At 37.1% G+C, this 15,019-nt stretch overlaps 1 protein-coding gene across 15 annotated transcripts in view; it reads left to right on the forward strand.

Annotated features, from left to right (window-relative positions):
• Positions 1–15,019, forward strand: part of ARFIP1 (ADP ribosylation factor interacting protein 1) — a 131,516-nt gene that overhangs the window by 85,360 nt on the left and 31,137 nt on the right. For all 15 annotated transcript variants that reach the window (XR_003133338.2, XM_049094245.1, XM_025439363.3 and 12 more), the window contains one exon: positions 8,398–8,555. Coding sequence is in view for 14 of the 15 variants with exons in the window: in XM_049094245.1 (XP_048950202.1) it covers positions 8,398–8,555 (158 nt within the window). In the remaining variant the exon portion in view is untranslated. The remainder of the gene's footprint in view (positions 1–8,397; positions 8,556–15,019) is intronic.

Genomic DNA, 15,019 nt, shown 5'->3' on the forward strand with positions numbered 1-15,019 from the left:
TTCTAACTTAAAGAGTTAGATAATTTAGAGCATTAAGTTATGTGATAATATCTAGAATCTTAAAAAAGAAAGTTTGGCTAGAGATGACAATATCATTTCATAAGAATACAGAGATTCAATTCTGAGTCACTAGATAGACGAACTAATCTAATATTTGGGAAGCTAATCAATCGGGTAACAGCTGCAGTTGAGTGTAAAGGGCTGGGTTCTTTATAACCATTATGTTTAATAATTTATCTAACCCAACACTAGAAGAAATGTTATCCCCATTTTATAGATGAGGAAACTGAAGCCAGGAGAGGTCAAGTAATTTTTATCACAAAACAAATAAAAGAGGGCAGCCCCGGTGGCTTAGCGGTTTAGCGCCGCCTTCAGCCCCGGGCGTGATCCTGGAGACCCAGGATCGAGTCCCACGTTGGGCTCCCTGCATGGAGCCTGCTTCTCCCTCTGCCTGTGTCTTTGCCTCTCTCTCCTTCTGTGTCCCTCATGAATAAATAAATAAATTAATTAAAAAAAAAAAAACAAATAAAAGATAGAGAGCTGTGGGGCACATGGGTAGCTCAGTAGGTTGACGATCTGACTCTTGCTTTTGGCTCAGGTCAGAATCTCAAGAGTTGTGGAATTAAGATGGTGAAGCTTATGTCAGGCTCTACACTCAGGGAGAAGTCTACTTGTCCCTCTCCCTCCCCATTTGCCCCTCTCCCTGCTCATGCATACACCTGTGCCTACTCTCTCATAAAATCTTTTTTAAGAAGAGGTAGAGCTGAAAGTTATATATATTTTATGTATATAGTTTATGTTTTGTATATATGAACATATACATTCTTATTTTGTTTTCATAGCCAAGGACATGTACCAACAGGCCAGAAGGAGGCAGCTCTAGGTGGGGCTCACCTTTGCGTGTACATGGGGAGGCCATAACTATGTCTGTTTCTCCATGATCTCTTGCTATTTCTTTTAAATGGGATCTTTAGAGGGTCTGTGATCCAGAGAAAACCCCACAGTATGGAAAGAGGTAGCCCGGGTATAGGGTCTGAGGAAGTGTTGTAGCAGTGTTATCAGCAATGCTGCACTCAGTAGACCCTGTTAATTATAATAGTTAATACACATTGGGGGTTTACTATATGCCAGATATTGTTCTACATGATTTATGTATGTATTAGCTCATTTAATGCTCAGTCTTAGCTAGTAGGTACTTCTGTTATCTTTTCTTGGTGTCAAATCCTTTTTTTTTCTTTTTAACAGAACTGAGAGTTTAATCTTCAGTATTCAAGTCCATTAGACCTAGTTTTAATTTTTGAATTTCTTATTTGAACTCTCTAACCCTTTGTAAGGATTAATAATTCATGAGTTTTATTCCAATGAGAAAATGTATTTGTTTTTATTAGCAGAAAACAACTTTTTTTTTTTAAGATTTTATTTATTTATTCATGAGAAGCACACAGAGGAGGCAGAGACATAGGCAGAGGGGGAAGCAGGCTCCCTGCAGGAAGCCTGAAGTGTGACTTGATCCCAGAACCCAGAGATCATGCCCTGAGCCAAAGGCAGACGCTCAACCACTGAGCCACCCAGGTGCCCCCAGATGATAAAACTTTTTAAAAAAGATTATTTACTTAGTTGAGAGACCAAAGCAAGCTAGAGAACATGAATTGGAGGGAGGGGTAGAGGGATAGGGAGAAGCCAGCTCCCTGCTAAACAGGGAGCCTGTCTTAGGCCTTGATCCCAGAACCCCAGGATCATGACCTGAGCGGAAGGCAGGCACCTCCAGAATACAACTTTTTATCTTGCAACTGCCATACAGGTCCATTGGAAGTAAAAGACACAGTATGGGATGTGAATGATCTTAAAACACTTAACTATGTTATCATCTTGGGAATTATTTCATCATTATTCATCCATTATTTCCAATGTTAAAAATTACTAAGATGATAAAAGAATGATGGCATCACCTTTAAAAATGATGTAATACTTTTTTTTTTTTTAAGATTTTTATTTATCTATTCATGAGAGACACAGAGAGAGAGCAGAGAGACAGGCAGAGAGGGAGAAGCAGGCCTCATGCAGGCAGCCCGATGCAGAACTCGATCCCAGGACTCCAGGATCACACCCTGGGCCAAAAAAGGCAGGCACTAAACTGCTGAGCCAGCCAGGGATCCCCTGTACTACTACTCTTTGTAGTCTTTTTTTTTTTTTTCCTCACGTTTATGCAACATAGTTGAAAATTTAGAATTTTTCATTTTTTGCCCGTAATGGCAAAGAGAAGACAACACCAAAGGAAGATATTTCACAGTTATTAGACAAAATCAGAAGAGAACTGCAGAGGGACAGCAGCATTGACTCAATGATGATGGCAAAATAGATAATATGAGTGAAATCCCAGTTTGTAAGTCTTCTGATGATATCCCAGATAAATTTTCTTAAATTCAAGAGTCACTGAATTTTTAAGGACAAAAAGGAAATGTGGTACTGTATTAGTCCAGTTCTGTAGACAAACAGGACCAACAGGATAAGTAGATATATAGAGAGATGTATTTTAAAAGATTGGTTCACAGGATTTGGAGTCTTGATACATGTAAAACCTGTGGGGTCGGCTGGCAGACTAGAGAGAGACTCAAGGAAGAGTAGCAGTTTGAGTGCAAAGGCAATCTGTTAGCAGAATTCCTTCTTGCTACAGGGAATTCAGTCTTTGTTCTATTAAGGTCTTCAGTTGATTGGATGAGGCCTACCTCTTGTGGAGGGTGGTCTCAGCCTTCTTTCATCACTCTCCACCAATTTAAATATTAATCTCATTAAAAAAAACACCTTCACTGAAATTGCCAGAATGTTTGACCAAGATCTGGACATCGTGGCCCAGCCAAGTTGGCATATAAAATTAATCATCACAGGTATTTTTATCTATCTAGTTAGTTGTTCAACAGGCATGAGTCTATCATGCAACATTTTTTTTTAAGATTTTATTTATCCATTCATTTTAGAAAGAGGATGCATGTGCACACATACACACAGGTGAGTGGAGGGTGGGGCAGAGGGAGAGGGACAAGTAGACTCCATGCTCAGTACAGAGCCCCACTCCATGCTCTATCCCACCACCCTGAGATCATGACCTAAGCCAAAAATCAAGAGTCAGACACAACCAATTAAGCCACCTAGGTACCCCCATGCGACATTTTTCAACAAGAAATTGAACTATCCTATTTTGCTAAAAGGACATGCTATATTCTTTTATGATGGCTTATGCACCAAAATATACTTGATATGATTTGTTAGTGAACAAATACTAAAGGCAAATATGTACACAGAAGTGATTTGAAGGAAATAATTAAGAAATAGAAAATTTACTGAACTTTCTAATTCGTATTTATAAATATGAAAATAGTGGTAAACTGGAACCTTTTAGAGACTATTTGAAATTCAGAATCAGTATTTATAGATGGGTGTTTTTAATTATGATTTTCCAATGAAACAAAACCAATAGGAGGTATGTACATAATACACAGAGATTTATTTTAAGAAATTTGCTCCCATAGTTGAGGGGCTTGGCAAATCTGAAATACGAAGGGTGGGTTAGTAGTTTAGAAACCAAGGCCAGGGATCCCTGGGTGGCGCAGTGGTTTGGCGCCTGCCTTTGGCCCAGGGCGCGATCCCGGAGACCTGGAATCGAATCCCACATCGGGCTCCCGGTGCATGGAGCCTGCTTCTCCCTCTGCCTGTGTCTCTGCCTCTCTCTCTCTCTCTGTAACTATCATAAATAAATAAAAATTAAAAAAAAAAAAAAAAAGAAAAGAAAAAGAAACCAAGGCCAGATTTCTAGTCTTAAGGCAGAATTATTCTCTGGGAAACCTGTCTTTTTGTTCTAAAGGTCTTCAACTAATTGATTGAAGTCCACCCACATTCTGGAAGATAATCTCTTTAAGGTCAACTTTAAATGTTATTTATAGGGGATCCCTGGATGGCTCAGTGGTTTAGTGCCTGCCTTCTGCCCAGGGTGTGTCCTGGAGTCCTGGGATCAAGTCCCACATCAGGCTCCCTGCATGGAGCCTGCTTCTCTCTCTGCCTATGTCTCTGCCTCTCTGTGTGTGTGTCTCTCATGAATAAATAAATAAAATCTTTTTTAAAAAGTGTTATTTATAATGTTTCTCATTGCAAATGTTAATCACATCTACAAAATCTGTACCTTCATAGTGACATCTAGACTAGTGTTTGACCAAACAACTGGCAAACAACTGGCTAATTTAAGTTGACACATAAAATTAACCATCACAGTCTACCCTTCATCAGGCTAGCAACAATTATACATGTATCCTTAAACCATACTTAATCTCCAAGTAAAGGCAGTAAGAGAGCCTTACTTTCACCTAATATGATATGACTATCCTGCATACTATCAAAGATAGACTAACCTTTTCCCCACAAGAGGGGAAAAGTTAGCAGAGTCCTTGAGTGATGTTCACTTTTTTCCTTGATATCCTGTTAGTTAAATACTATGATGTAAAATTAATAATACATCTTATGTTATATGCTAAGGGCATATGAGAGGGAAGAAAATGAAGTTATCTGCTTTATACATACATGAACATAACAAAATAAGGAAGAAATACAATAATTATAGTCTTCATTTCTACAGATAGTCACGAAGTGTTAGCTTCCACCGAAGTCATTCCGTATTACATTGGCTCTCGGTTCACACCTCATCCAGTCAGTTCTTTGCCTGGTGGGGTGACCCAAACCTTCCTTCCTGAAGGGTCCAGGCCATTAGTAGTCCTGACTGAAATGTGGTGGTGTTGTTTTCTATTGACATTAATCACAGAGCAAGATAGTAGTACTAAGAGATGCCCTAAGAGGTTGCCTGTATTCCAGGCATACTCTTCCTTAGCAGTCCAGTTTCCTTTCCCTTGGTCATCAGGATCAATCACGAAAGCCAGCAAAGTAACTCTCTTTGCCTGTTGATTCTTTTTGAGAAAAAAATTTATAGCGCAGTGATGAAGAGCTGGTGTCCACTTCCTCCTACCTTATGACATATTAACTGAGACTCCTTGACAGTAATTAGCACACGTATGGCACATAGTGACACTGGATAAAGTATGATGGTTATGATAGCTGTTTTGTGATTGGAGCATTTGGAAGTTGAAGAATTTAAAGATTAGTTCAGTTCTTTTTTTTTTTTTTTTTTTTAAAGATTTTATTTATTCATGAGAGAAACACAAAGAGAGGCAGAGACACAGGCAAAGGGAGAAGCAGGCTCCATGCAGGCAGCCCGATGTGGGACTCGATCCCAGGATCCCAGGATCATGCCCTGAGCTGATGGCAGATGCTCAACCACTGAGCCACCCAGGCATCCCAAGATTAGTTCAGTTCTTTCATCTTCTAGAGAAACAAGCAGTATCCAGCAGAAGAAAAAGCAAATCTGAAACTTTTTAAATGCCTGTCATCTATCAGAAACTTTATGCAGGTTATCTCATCACACTTCCTATCAAACTTGTAAGAGAATTATCTTCATATTATTACTGAGAAATTGACACACAAAAAATTTAACAAAATAGATAAATCCAGTCAGTAGCAGAATCAACATATGAACTTCCAAACTAGATTTTTACCATTTTATCACATGCCTCTGACCCCCAGTTCTGTTATGCCATGGCACTTCAACTCATTAAAAAAATTTTTTTTTCTCAATTTAGAAGGTAGCATATACTTCAAGATTTGAAAAGTTCACATGGGGCTGCCCCGGTGGCTCAGTGGTTTAGCGCCGCCTTCAGCCCAGGGCGTGATCCTGGAGACCGAGGATTGAGTCCCACATGGGGCTTCCTGCATGGAGCCTGCTTCTCCCTCTGCCTGTGTCTCTGCCTCTCCCTCTCTCTGTGTCTCTCATGAATAAATAAAATCTTTAAAAAAAAAAAAAGAAAAAGAAAAGTTCACATAATCCATATTATTATCAATTATCAACTAGTACCTGTCAGTAGTGTTATCTGTATTCCTTAATTGCCATGTGTTTTTTAAATTAACCCACTTGTTATTAATTAGGCAATAATTTATAGCACTAAAATTGGATGTTTTAGATCCAGATGTTTCCGTTATTTAGTCCTGATGTAGAAGTTTAAGGGGAGACAGATGTCATTTATATCTGATAAACGTTGTAAATGATGTAGAAGCTGCTAAAGAGAAAAAATTTTCAAATATTTTGAAACTTCGTTTTCTCTCTCTGTATAAAGCAAGCAGAGGGGATCCCTGGGTGGCGCAGTGGTTTGGCCCCTGCCTTTGGCCCAGGGCGCGATCCCAGAGACCCGGGATCGAATCCCACGTCGGGCTCCCGGTGCATGGAGCCTGTTTCTCCCTCTGCCTGTGTCTCTGCCTCTCTCTCTCTCTCTCTCTCTCTCTCTCTCTCTCTCTCTCTGTGACTATCATAAATAAATTTAAAAAATTAAAAAAAAATAAAGCAAGCAGATATTGAGATTAAGGAATTATATTGGCTTTCCCTGTTCAGTGGCAGATTAAAACCACAGCCCTGTTCACAAAATTACTTTATGTTTAGTTTATTTGTAATTGTTAAGGCAATTTATAATAATGTATAAAATGTCCCTGTCCAACCGAAAATACTAAAACAACTTATTAACTAAATGAAGTTTATGAATCATATTTTACTTATTTTCAATGCTAAAAAGCATATTTAATTATTTTTGTGTTTCTTATAATGCATATACATATGTATATTCCTTTCTTTCTAGTGCCCCAATTTTATATCTTTTGCTACTATACTGTGTCTCATACCTTACTATTAAAAACAAGCTTTTTTATTCTAGCCAGTTAACTTTTCAAATTGTATGTTAAAATCTTAAGTTTTATATTTTCTTCTTTTTTTTTTCTTTTTTTAAAGTTTTATATTTTCTTCACGGAATTACAGGTGGGATTTACATTTATGAAACAGAACAATGGCAGTTCACTCTTCCTGTCTGCTTTGAATATAGGCCTGTTTCTTCATTATAAATATAGTATCCAAATTCTGCTATACAACTTTTCAGTCTGCTGCTATTTCATCTTACTCTGCTCCAGGGTATTTTGTTTGTTTTTAGTAAAAGAGTAGCCTTCTAGGTTGTATAGGTCTCTCTCTGTGGCTAAATTAGGATTTGTGGCATTCTTAATGTTAATTCTGTGAAATTCTGGGTATTGAGAATTTTTAGAAATGAACAGGGTTGGGGCAGCTGGTTGGTGCTCAGTCAGTTGAGCATCCAACTCTTGATTTTGGCGCAGGTCATGATCTCCCAGGGTCCTAGGATGGATCTCCAGGTCAGGTTCCGCACTCAGGGGGCAGTCTGCTTGAGATTCTCTCTCTCCTTCTCTCTCTGCCCATCCCCTGACTTGTATGCACGCATATGCATGCTCCTTCTCTCTCTCTCAAATACATAAATCTTTTTAAAAAAAAAAAAAAGTTACTTGGATCTCTCTTAAATGGAAAATGGTTTTAGCACAAGATAATTTTATTCTCCTGCTATTTATTAATTATTGGCTATTTTATGACCTAGAAATTTAATTATATCTATAGCACTAGCATTAAACTTGCATTTTCTAAGATTTTATTTAATTTCATATTGCTTTTTTACAGCTTAAATTAAAAAGTGTTGCATAACAAACTTCAGAATTCTCAAGTTGAAGAATAAATCTTACAATAAGCTATGATCAGATTTTTTTTATTTGTCCAGATGTGTCCTGATAATCTGTTAAAGTTTTCCAGTCTTTCAACTACTGAAAATTTAGTTAGTACTTGCCATATCTGAAGGAGTCATATGTAATGTTTTCTAAGCCAAAACTCAGTTTATTCAGAGAGAATGAACTCGAACTGGTGTTGAGTGATCCTTCCCCAGCTGTGCACCTACATAGACCTGAGCTGGGGAGTCAACTAGTCCCTGAGTTTACAAGAAATGTGCATTGTTAATATTTATACACCGAAGAGATTATGTCAAAACACAGAAATTGCAATGTGTCTATGTCTGAAAGTTTTAGTCAATTGTTAACCTAATTTGGTTGTGAAAGTTATGGTTTCTCTGATTAATAATCTGCTATATTTTTCTTCTTAACAGCTGTGCTTACAGTATAATAGAAACAAAACATGGAAATGAAAATATTCTTTCTAGTACAAAGTAGTTTAACTTTTTAAAATTATTTGATTCTAGCTATACATCTGAGCTGATGACAATTTTGGTTTACAAAACTTTTCTGGTAATTATATAGCTAGCTGTGATTTAGATTTGTTTATTTAAACATTAAAAGAAGAAAACTTCTATAGCTAAATGTTTTAAATCAAATATTCTCTAAATCAAATATTTTCCCATTAATGATATGTTTAAGACTTCTTTGTCACATTCACTAATAAGTGGATATGTTAAGGTGATTTTCTTGTTGTAGGAAGAATTTGGCTATAATGCAGATACCCAGAAGCTACTGGCTAAAAATGGGGAGACTCTTCTTGGAGCCATTAATTTTTTTATTGCCAGTGTGAACACTTTGGTGAATAAAACAATTGAAGATACATTAATGACTGTGAAACAATATGAAAGTGCCAGGTAGGTGTAAATTTTCATTATATGGTCTCCTTACATATGGTATATAATTCAGGTGAGGTTTTAGGTTATATATGTTAGAAATCAGCTTTGGCTAATACAGGCAGGAAAAGAATGCAGTAGATAGAACTAAGAGAAAGGCAGAAGAGCAGATTCTAGAAACAAGCAGGAATCAAAATTCCTCAGAATTCCTGCCTCAGAAGAATCTGATTAGGACCCTGATGCTGGGTACCTCTGGTACTTGATGTTGCCATGGCCACCATAAGTCATTTCCAAAAGGCCCCTCAATATTTTGATTCATTGTCTAGAGAATATCTCATTGAGCCTTGGTTATGTGCCCAACCTGCCTGTTAGAGAATAGAGAGATGGAGGATCTCCTAGTTCCAGCTTCCTTAGAAGAGGATAGGGCCTTGTGTTCTACTAGGTAGATCCTAGGTGCCCTCTATAATCTGGCCTTAAGCCTCTCTTTTCATTCTTATTACTGCTGCTTCCCAGTAGAAGCAGTGCAATAGCCAGATTTACAGTTTCACTTTCTCTTCATTAAAGAAGCTCATTTCTGCTTCCATGATTTTATGTTGTGGATACCAACTTCCTAGCCTTCCACTTACCTAGGTTATAATTAGCTTCAAACTCTTATGTATTTTCATAGCTGTTTATAATGCAGTGTTTTCAAACATTTTATAAACATGCACAGATACACTCATTATTAATTCCCTATCTCATAACCATCCTGTTAGGTAAGCTAAGTACATTTTAGCAGATCAGCAGTAGCATTTTTCAACTTTTGATTCCAGGCACTATTTTTCTCCCCTTCATTTTATTCTGATTTACTTTGAATTTTTTTCCTCTGAACATTTGAAATCCTTACTTCCTATCCCATTTTTTTTGTAGCATAGTTGAGGTTAAATGCAAACTATAACTTTTAGAAGTATAAATTTATGTTTTGGCCCCTTACCCTAGTTTAATAATATGAGAAATGGCTATGAAAACTCTAAACTCATCTAGTTTTTGAGTGCTTATTCTTATATATATTTCCTTATGCTTCACATAACTGAAAGCCCAAAACCCTTGGAAAATTAACTTTTAATCTTTTCACAAGAGATGCTTCTATGTTATTCTGTGTTTGTAATTTTAGGTTTAGTATTAACATGTGGTTTTTAATGACTTGGAAATGAAGGTCAAGATAAATAGCTGTGGCTGTTTGGTAGGAGAAGGGTAGAGATGTGGTCTGTGTCCTATTTAGATCATGGACTTGGTTTTTTGCTTTTCCCTATTGTTTTAATTATTTGCTAACACAGTATTAAAATCAGAAAGTGGTGGGATGCCTGGGTGGCTCAGTTGGCCAAGTGTCTGCCTTCTGCTCAGGTCCTGATCTCAGGGTCCTGGGATTAAGCCCTGCATCAGGCTCCCTGCTCAGTGGGGAATCTGCTGCTCCTTTTCCCTCTGTCCTTCCTCTCACTTGTTCACACGCTCTCTGTCTCTCTTTAAAATAAATAAAATCTAAAAAAAAAAAAAAAATCCAAGATGGAAAAAATAAACGGAAGGAATCCATCAATAGGATATCCCTCAATAGGGCAGCCCGGGTGGCTCAGTGATTTAGTGCCGCCTTCAGCCCAGGGCGTGATCCTAGAGACTCAGGATTGAGTCCCGCATCAGGCTCCCTGCATGGAGCCTGCTTCTCCCTCGGCCTGTCTCTACCTCTCTCTGTGTGTGTCCCTCATTAATAAATAAATAAAATTTAAAAAAAAAAAAAAAAAAGGATATCCCTCAATAACACTGAAGGAATTTCTCAGGAATTTCTCCTACCCTTCAGTAGGAGTCCCTTTAGTAACACTGGTAGTAACTGATTCTCCAGTCTCTATTTAAATCTTTTTGTGGACATTGTATTTTTCAAAAGAATATTCTGTATATTTTTTATTTTTATAAAATTTATTTGGTTCTTTTCCAAATCTGTTCCTTACTTGTGATGTCTTGCTTTGTTCATAATGAATACCCTTTTCCTTTTATCTCTTTAATTCTTTTAAGAATTCTTATTTTCTAGCCTTTCAGATTAATATTTGTGGGTTTTGAAGATGAAAATTCTTTGGTTCTAAAACTACCCTCTTCTACCTTCTAGTCAAGAACTACTTGAATCTGATTTGTTTCTGTACTTTGTAACTGTCCACTTATCCTGAAAATATTTTTAGTACCTAAAGTGTATTTTTGTTTAGTATATTTTAAAATATGTTTTGTTTAAAGGATATAATATCTTTCACTTTGGCCATTATTTTAAGATGCTTTTAAAAACATTAGCCCCCCCCAAAAAAAATTAACCCATATTATGGGGTGACTGACTGGCTGGCTCAGTCAGTAGAGCATGCGACTCTTAATCTTGGGATTGTGAGTTCAAAGCTCCATGTTGGGCATATAGCTTAATTTAAAATTTTTTTTAGTTTTTTTTTTTCAAATATTAACCCATAGTAAAGAAAGAAAAATTCATTAGATCATTAGATGAGTCACTGAACAGTACACAAGTTATTTTTTAATTTGTAGAAGAGAAAAATAAGCCTCTAGAGGTTAAAAGGTTTGCTTGCTCACTTGGAGCCAATTTCAAAGCCAAAATGAGAGCCTGTTTGCTTTCTTCCTTTTACTTTTAATCATTCAGTCTCAAATTTGAACTAGATTTATCTCAAATTTCATATCTATTTTAAAAATTTTTTAAATTATGATGTGGGGATCCCTGGGTGGCTTAGCAGTTTAGTTTTTTCCTTCCTGCCTTAGGCCCAGAGCATGATCCTGGAGTCCCAGAATCGAGTCCCACATTGGGCTCCCTGCATGGAGCCTGCTTCTCCCTCTGCCTGTGTCTCTGCCTCTCTCTCTCTCTCTCTCTGTCATGAATAAATAAATAAATAAAATAAATAAATAAATAAATAAATAAATAAATAAATAAATAAGTAAATAAATAAATAAATAAAATCTTTTAAAAAAATAATAGGGATCCCTGCTTCTCCCTCTGCCTGTGTCTCTGCCTCTCTCTCTCTCTCTCTCTCTCTCTGTCATGAATAAATAAATAAAATAAATAAATAAAATCTTTTAAAAAAATAATAGGGATCCCTGGCGCAGTGGTTTGGCGCCGGCCCAGGGCGTGATCCTGGAGACCCGGGATCGAATCCCACATCGGGCTCCCGATGCATGGAGCCTGCTTCTCCCTCTGCCTATGTCTCTGCCTCTCTCTCTCTCTCTGTGACTATCATAAATAAATAAATAAAAATTAAAAATAATAATAATAATAATAATAATAAAAATTATGATGTGCCAGCCTGGCTCAGTTGATGGAATGTGTGACTTGGGATCTCAGGGTTGTGAGGTGGACTCCCATGTTGGATGTAGAGATTACTTAAAAGTAAAATCTTTAATAATAATTTTCAATAATAATAATAATAATTTTCACATCTTATATTGAGTTGTCTGACTTAAAGTAGAGTGTGATAAAAAGATCTCAATCTAGGGGTGCTTGGGTGACTCATCGGTTGAGTGTCCTTGATTTGGGCTCAGGTCATGATCTCTGGGTCATGAGATCAAGCCCTGCATCAGGCTCTGTGCTCAGCCAGGAGTCTGCTTGAGGTTCTCTCCTTTCTCTGCCGTTTCTGCTGCTTGTATACACACTCCCTCTCTTATCTCTCAAATAAATAAAATCTATTTTAAAAATCTCAATCTAATATATGGGTTTATTTGAAACTTCTGAACAGGATTATAAATCAGGTTATATGTATTTGATAGCTGGTTATCAGGAAACCTTTAACGACTTCTGTGTGTAATTTAAAACTAACAACAGGGACGCCTGGGTGTGGCTCAGTGGTTGAGCGTTTGCCTTCAGCTCAGGGCTTGATCCCAGTCTGAGAATCGAGTCCCACATCAGGCTCCCTGCAGAGAGTCTGCTTCTCCCTCTGCCTGTGTCTCTGCCTCTCTTTCTGTGTCTCTCATAAATAAATAAATAAATAAATAAATAAATAAATAAATAAATAAATAAATAAAATCTTTTAAAAAAAAAACTAACAACAACAATGACCTTACCCCATAATTAATTCTTGTTTTATTGAAATTACAGTGTGATTTTATTGAAGTAACTGAGGAATTCACTAGTTGTAATAGTAAAATGTGCCCCACAGGTATAACATTTAAAAATAACCCCAGATTAAGTTTCTCAGTAGCTGAATTTTCTTCTCTGTCAGAACCAGAATTTACTGGCTTATAGGGCATGGATTAACTATTTGATCAGCACAAAAAGTGGCAATTTAGGCAAAAATCTGGGTGGCCTTTTAATGCTCCCTATTATGCATTGTGTACAAGTATTTCCTAGCCCTCTGGTGCTCCGTGTATAGAAAATCTTGCAATAAAAAAAAAAAAAAAGAAAAGAAAATCTTGCAATAGCCCATTCAGCACTTCTCCACAGCAGCACCAACAAGGGAATCAATTATGGTCAAGACTTTTCAGATGTGGACACCTGTTCTCTACAAGTTTTATGTAAAATCAGTCATATAGTAACCAACCATCACTAACTTTATTGATAGGGATTCAATTGAGACTGGCAACCTTGAAGAGTTGCATTTTGAAAATTTAGTGTACTTCTCTTCCTGGTGGTAATGAGCACTGTTAGAGAAGCTCTTATGGAAAGTTTTACTTTGATACCATAACAAACTCTGGATGTAAAAATTAAGGGATATAAGGTCAGTATCACAACTTTGATTATATTTATATTAATCTTACTGTTTAGAAGTGTGCTCCGAGGTTAATGAAGGATATTTGTCCTCACATTAAGTCATCATTTATCACTATTTTTGTTCTACTTTTTTTCCTTCATTTTTTATTGTTTTTAATTTATCTACTTCTGGCTAGACCTCTTCTAATTTGACCATTATAATAAGCACTCTAAAGATACTAGTTATTACCAGGTATATCCTAGGTACTCTATATTTTTTGTGGAAATTATTATTCTCACTTATAGATGAAAAACTGAAAACAAAAAGAAATAAAATAACTAGATTAAGACATTAGAGCCAGCAAAGGCCAGAGTGGTCATTGAATCTGGCTGAAGGACCCATGGAATTTAACTTGTTATCATTACTAAGTCAGTCTTGCCTCCTAAATCTTTATATCTGCCTCCCCTTCTTAGCCCCACTGCCATTGTCCTGATCCAGTGACTAATTTTCCTTTGCCCATGGTCTTCTAATTGGTTTCCTTGTTTGTTTCTTAATCCACTCCAGTCCATCTTCCATTTCTTACCACTAGGGCAGTCTTTCTATGCTGAATAAGTAGAACATGTTACTTTCTAGATCAGAGTTCCTTTTTTTTTTTTTTTTTAAGATTTTATTTATTCATTCTTGAGAGACAAAGAGAGAGGCAGAGACATAGGCAGAGGGTGAAATAGGCTCCCTGAGGGGAGCCTAATGTGCGACTTGACCCCAGGATCACAAACTAAACCAAAGGCAGATACTCAACCACTGAACTACCCAGATGCCCTCATATATCAGAATTCTTAAATGGCTTCCCACCCCTTGACCTACCAGATTAAATCTGATCCCTTTAATGTGGCCCTTTAATATGCTACTTAATGTCAGTTTTGCCTGCTAGTCTGACTTTATTTTTTTTTATTTTTAATTTTTTTTAATTTTTATTTATTTATGATAGTCACAGAGAGAGAGAGAGAGGCAGAGACACAGGCAGAAGGAGAAGTAGGCTCCATGCACCGGGAGCCCGATGTGGGATTCGATCCCGGGTCTCCAGGATCGCGCCCTGGGCCAAAGGCAGGCGCCAAACCGCTGCGCCACTCAGGGATCCCTAGTCTGACTTTAATTCCTTCCATTATCATTTTCAACCTGAGGTTCTAACATACTGAATTACTTCCCAAATGTATCATGGTATCTTACGAATCTGTGCTTTTATTTATGCTTTTCTCTTCCTGGATTGCTTTATTTCCCTCCACAGTCCACCTCAGAAGCTTTTACCATCCTTTAAATTTTAATTCTAGTGTTTTAATTCTGTTCGGAGATACCTAATTAGGCAATTCTTTTGATTTCCTCTGTACCTTATTCTCCCTCCCTCATGGCAGTTACCATTATCTCATTTTGTTTTAGTTGTTCAAGAGCTTCTCTCCCTCTAGACTGCAAGTTTCTTTGAGATAAACCTTATCTACTCATCATTATAGCTCTGGTTTTTAGTATAGTGCCTGGAACATAGAAGGGGCTCACTTAATATTTGTTGAATGAATCAATGTATCAGTGAATGAATGATTCTTTTTGACCGTAAAATGTCAAGTTTGTTAAATTCAGTACAAGATAAAAATAAATCCTCAAGGCACATTGGAATATAGTTGATGTTGTTTAAAATATTCTTAAAGGGCACGTGGGCAGCTCAGTCAGTTGAGTATCTGACTCTTGGTTTCGGCTCAGGTTATGATCCTTAGGTTGTGAGATTGAGCCCTGCCTGCA

This window comes from Canis lupus, chromosome 15 (genome assembly GCF_003254725.2).
Source record: "Canis lupus dingo isolate Sandy chromosome 15, ASM325472v2, whole genome shotgun sequence".
In the NCBI taxonomy this organism is placed as follows: Eukaryota; Metazoa; Chordata; class Mammalia; order Carnivora; family Canidae; genus Canis; species Canis lupus.